The 6,000-nt window shown below is 44.2% G+C and overlaps 1 protein-coding gene across 1 annotated transcript in view; it reads right to left on the minus strand.

Annotated features, from left to right (window-relative positions):
* Positions 1–1,751, minus strand: part of ADGRE3 (adhesion G protein-coupled receptor E3) — a 41,622-nt gene extending 39,871 nt beyond the window's left edge. Inside the window, exon 1 of the mRNA XM_079917051.1 lies at positions 1,684–1,751. Within this exon, the coding sequence (XP_079773177.1) occupies positions 1,684–1,708 (25 nt within the window). The 5' untranslated portion in view covers positions 1,709–1,751. The remainder of the gene's footprint in view (positions 1–1,683) is intronic.
* Positions 1,752–6,000: the final 4,249 nt, after the last annotated feature.

Below are 6,000 nucleotides of genomic sequence, written 5' to 3' on the forward strand. Positions count from 1 at the left end.
TACTTCCTGGTTCCTAAAACTCAGGCAGTCTGGGTACCATCACATTTCCTCAAGGCTAGTCTTCAAGGTGTCCTTCCAGCCCAGCCAGCAATCCTGTGCTCAATAATACGGGCATGAGTCTTAAGTTAGAGCTCTTGAAGAGTCATTGGCATGCCAGAATCCCAGAGTTCTAAGAGGCTTTAGAAATCATCAGCTGACTCTTTTTGTTAATGAGAAAAGAGGTCCCCAGGGGTCAAGTACCTCAGACACCAGTCGTGCAAATTGGAGCAGGTTGCTTAACTACTCTAAGTTTCCATATATGAAACAGGGTGATAGCATTGCCTGCCTCCTGGGGTTGGAGCGATGACATAAATGAGGGAATTGTGTAAAGCACAATGTCTGGCTGAAATCACTTCATAAATGCTAGCTGCCTCTATTATCATTTTATTTGCACTAGAATTCTATTTTTAAATTCTTCACCTGATACTCATTCTACTACACTGTCTGTTCCATCTAGTGATGTGGTCAGAGAGGTCATGGATAACTGAAATTCACAAATAATCCATCTCAGAAGTTTCCAGGACTCTGCCTGCAGTTGCCCCAAAGCAGGAAACATCTTTTTTGAGCTTCTCTCATTAAAAGAGTTTTTTAGCTTTACTGAGGCATAATTGATATATAAAAAATTGCACGCTCTCTCACTTAAATTTGACTCCACAGATATATACTGGATACCTCTTATATGTAAGATGTTGCAGAACGGGCTGCAAAAGTGAGGGGACCTTTGCCTTCAAGTAGCTTATATTATTTTGATAGACTTTATGATCTATTACCTGCCTCTGCAACTAAATAAGTGTGAGGTTTTGAGCACCATTTCTGTGATGCCATTTTACATCTGTAATGTGGAGGTACTGTGCGATAATGAATATAGAACATCTTAGCCTGATACCAGGTGCTCAACATATGTTAGCTTTGGTTGATATTGTAGCTATTGATATTGTTATTTGATCTGGAGCCAGAGAATGGAAGGGATTTCAGAGTTGGAGAGCTACCTGCACAGATGTGGTTGTTGAAGCCATGGGATCTTAAGATTCCTCTAGGGAGACAGAGTAGAAAAAGAGAAGGAGAAAACCCAAAGGCATATTAACAAAGATCTGAAGCCAGGAGGCTTGGATTCAAATCCTGGTTCTGCCATTTACAATCTGTGTGACCTTGGATGAGTAACAAAACCTCTCTGTGCTCCAGTTTTCTCATCTATAAGATGGAAATAATATTAGTACCCACCTTATGAGCCCATTATGAGAATTAAATGGATTAATATGCAAGGTGCATAGTGAGTGCTTGAAAATTTTGGTTATTATTATTAGTATTCAGGAAAAGGCAAAAGGAGGAGAAAGAAAGAATAGCAAGAGAGGCAGAGGAAAATCAGGGCAGTGCTAGGTCACAGAAGTTATCAAGGAGGAGAGAATATCAGTTAGAAAACAAGACCTGTGAAGAGGGAGATGAACAGCTCATTGGATTTGACCGTAAGGACAATTTTAGGGATATTTGAGAGCGTAGTTTGAAGAGGGTGGTGAGGAAGGAAACCATAACCCAAGGGTGAAAGGAGAGTGTTCAAAGCAGAGCAGAAGAAAGAGGAGAAGGGAAAGACAGCTAATTGTTGAACCAAGTAGCCCCTGATATGGGGTAGGTTAAGGTTACACATACCTGGAAGAAGCGATGACCCTTGCATTCCTGTGTGCAGGTAACACTTGCCAGTCAGCACTCAAAGCTCCCTACTGTGCTCCCTCTCAACCACTTTTCCTATCTCAAGGAAATCTCATGAGAACTGACATGGTCAGCTGACATAGGAAACCACTGACAGAGAAGTGAACTTCTTCCATCTTTCACCATCAGACCCATGGTTCTGCTTTTCATTTTCGTTACCTTTTCTTCACTTGTTTTCAGATGTTTCCTTGGTAGTAGATTTTTCTAGCTATTGTTGATCACCTTTGGGATTACAGAATCAATTGACCCTAGAAAAGGAATGCCCTTTAATTACAGAGCATTGTCTGAGGAGCAGGAAGTGACTGCGGGATCAAAATAAACTTTAAATAACCCTGTGGTTTGGAGGTGGCTAAGCCAGAATTTACAGTATCTCTATCGTTATCTAAAGTTTCTGAAAGTGTCATTTTTTACAAATCTGTGATCCCCCTTCCCCCTCAAAATATGGCACTCACCAGATCTGACTGGAGTCTCAAAGTCTGGTAGAAGGTGATGTATTATTTGGTCATTTGGAGCTATCTAGACCAATTGCAGGATTTGGGAGTCATTGCCTCTCTCAACAAATATTTATTAAGACAAATCTTATTGAGTGACAAGATCTGTGCTACTTTCTAGGGATATAGCAGTGAACAAAATTAACACAATATTTTCTATATAGAACTACAGAGAAAGGGAACATTGGAGGAAAAGCAGGTTTCGGGGGAGAGATAAAATTAAGTTTGGGTTAAGTTGATTTTGAGGTATTGTGATTTCAATATACATTGTATATGTAATCTAGATCACAAAAAAGAGGTCTTTTCCCTCCCACCCCCAGCCAATAGATGGTAGTTATAGCCATGATAATGGATTAAATCATTTAGAGATAGATTATAGAGTGAGAATAGAGTTCTGAGTAAGTAATTTAAAATCAGGGAGTGGAGGGATTTCCCTGGTGGCACAGTGGTTAAGAATCCACCTGTCAGTGTAGGGGACATGGGTTTGAGCCCTGGTCCGGGAAGATCCCACATGCTGTGGAGCAACTAAGCTCATGCGCCACAACTACTGAGCCCGCGCACCAGAACTACTGAAGCCCGCGCCACCTAGGGCCCGTGGTCCGCAACAAGAGAAACCACTGCAATGAGAAGCCCGCTCACTGCAACTAGAGAAATCCCACGTGCAGCAATGAAGACCCAACCCAGCCATAAATAAATAAACACAGTTATATAAAAAATAAATACAAGCAGGGAGTGGAGGAGCAGCTAATAGACGAGAGAGGGCAAGAGTGGTCAGACAGATGTGGGGGAAATGAGTAGAGTATGGTGTCATGGAAGACCAAGGAAAGAGACCAAAATGAATTAAGACTGAAGAATATTCACAGGACAGAGCAGTAAGGAGGTTGTTCTATTCTAAGAGTAGTTCCAGTGGTGAGGATGATGGTGGTAATGAAGATGGTGGAGGTGGTGGTGATGGTGCTGGTGAAGATAGCAGAGGTGGTGGTGGAGATAATGGTGGCAGTGGGGACAATTGTACTGGTGGTTCTGGTGGTGATAAAGGTGGTGGTTATGGTGATGGTGATGGTGGTGAAAACAGTGAAGGTGGTGGCAGAGATCATGGGAGTGGAGGTGATGGTGGTGGTGATAATAGTGGGGAAGGTGGTGATGGTGATGGTGATGATGATGGAAACCAGAATGAAATAGATTGAGGATAAAATGGGAGGTGAAGAAGTGGAGGCACCAAGTATAGTCAACTCCAGAGAGAGGTGGAGAGAAGTGTGTGAATGAGAGAAGATGAACAAGGACCTCCTTGGGTGGTTGGAGCATGGTGGAATTAGCCAGTTATTGGGATGGACAAGGTCATGAGTCCTACATAGTAAGACTGTTGGGCTCTCAACATCCCACTGGCCCAGCAACCATGTACTGGGTCTTCCTGTTGTTTTTTCCTAGTGGTCCTCTGGGGAGGGGTGGGGGGAGGGGGTGAGAGTTGGAGGCAAGAGTTGATCAAGAAAGACAGGCAGTGCCCCCTAGTGGTCAGACCAATGCTATTGCAGAGTCCTGACTCTAGAGCCAGACTGCCTACTTTCAAGTCTTGGCTTGGGCACTTATTAGCCGTGTGACTTTGGGGAAATTATTCAACTTTTCTGTCCCTAAGGCATCTCTGATATGGGATAACTTCAACAGTCTCCTAAATGGTTGTCTTTACATCCCATGCTCTACCTTTCATCCAGGAAAGCTTTCTGAAACAAGAATCTGAGCCCTGCACACACCTGCCTCACAGCCCCACAGATACTTTGCAGGCTAAATGTGCTTCATAGGCACATAAATCATATTCACTCTGGCCCCAGTCCACCTCACCAGCCTCATCTCCCACCCCTCTCCCTCCGGCTCCTCATCTGCCCTGAGTACTTGCTCAGGCATTGTCCAGCCTCCGTGTGGTCCCCTCCACCAGGAATTTCCCTTTTTCCTCCACTGCTCTGCCCCTGGCCAAGTCCTCCATGTGTGCATTCTTTTGTATGTCCTTCCTTGACCCCCAAGGTAGACCCCCCAGAGCCCTACTCTGCCCCGTTCCCTACCCCAAGGTAGAGTTAACATCTCCCCTCTCTATGCATTCCGTATGTAACCAAACCTAAGGCATCATTAATTTTAAGGTACGCCCGTATTTTAGGTACCACCAAACCTAACAAACTATGACACAATGCCTTCTTATTTAGAATTTTTATGTTATCCTTATTGAACAAGCTGTTGTAGATTTATTTGGAAAAAACTTTTACAACATATCACTCTTTCTTATATATGAAAAGGAAAACAGAAGCGGAAAATAAGTTAGTTAAGATATTTTGGAAACTTCTTTACATTCAGAATGTTCAAAATTGCTTTCAACACAGAGCTATCAAAGTCTATGTTTCAATGTCCATGTTTCTCTACATCGCTAGTTCTCAAGGTATGGTCTCTGGACCAGCAACATCAGCATCATCTGGGAACTTAGAAATTCAGATTCTCAGGCTCTGCCCCAGATTTGATGAACCAGAAGGTCTGGGGTGGGGCCCAGCAAGTTGCGTTTAACAGGTTCTCCAGGTGATTCTGATGCATGCTCAAGTCTGAGAACCCAGATCTGCACGGTATTGTTCTCTGGTCTACCAACAGTATGATGATGAAGTATTTATTAAAGGAACCCCAAAGAGAACCAGAAGCCATTGCTGGCTCTCTACCACCCTTACATTCCTCAGTAGAACACACAAGTACAAACCAAACATCCCTAGCTTTTTACCTGTGATAAGATGAGATTATAATAGCTTTTTTTAAAAAAAATAATTATTTTTGGCTGCATTGGGTCTTCGTTGCCGCACGTGGGCTTTCTCTAGTTGCGGTGAGCAGAGGCTACTCTTCGTTGTGGTGCCCGGGCTTCCTAATGTGGTGGCTTCTCTTGTTGTGGAGCACGGGCTCTAGATGCATGGGCTTCAGTAGTTGTGGTGTGTGGGCTCAGTAGTTGTGGCTCACGGGCTCTAGAGCGCAGGCTCAGTAGTTGTGGCACACGAGCTTAGTTGCTCCATGGCATGTGGGATCTTCCTGGACCAGGGCTCAAACCCATGTCCCCTGCATTGGAAGGCGGATTCTTAACCACTGCGCCACCAAGGAAGCCCCTATAATAGCTTTTTATAACCAAGTTATTACAGCATAAAACTCCAGGGACTTTCTTGCTGAAAACCAGACCCTCTAAAATTGTCTCAGTATTTTTTTTAGCATTTCCTGCAGGTCCACCTTACAGATGCCTTTTCTATCCATCCATCCATCCATCCATTCATCCATCCATCCATCCACCCACCCACCCACTTACCTTTCCATCCATCCACTCACCCACCTATCTTTCTGTCCATCCCCAATCCATCCATCCATCCATCCATGCCAGACCTTTCACCTTACTGCCAGGTAGCTGTCTTTGCTACTTTTGACCTCCATGAGGTCACTGTCTTGTGCTGGTTCCTAGCCCTGACATTCATGCCCTAGACTCAGAAGCTCTTTCTGCTTCCTCCTGGCTCATCTCAACCAGGTTGTGATGTTTAACAAGACTTTACTGAGGTCAGAGGTAATGTCATCCTGTTAAATCCATGTCGGATCCTGATCTTCCTCTGCTGAGAGTCCATGTGACTCCCACCTCACTCAGAGTAAAAGTCAAATTCCTCACTGTGGCCTGTAGGGCCCTGCATGATCTCCCCCTGTCACATCCTTGCCCTCACCTCCTCCCAGACTCTCCCTCACTTTTTCTGCTTTGACCACACTGGCTCTT

This window comes from Stenella coeruleoalba (genome assembly GCF_951394435.1).
Source record: "Stenella coeruleoalba genome assembly, chromosome: 3".
Classification (NCBI taxonomy): domain Eukaryota; kingdom Metazoa; phylum Chordata; class Mammalia; order Artiodactyla; family Delphinidae; genus Stenella; species Stenella coeruleoalba.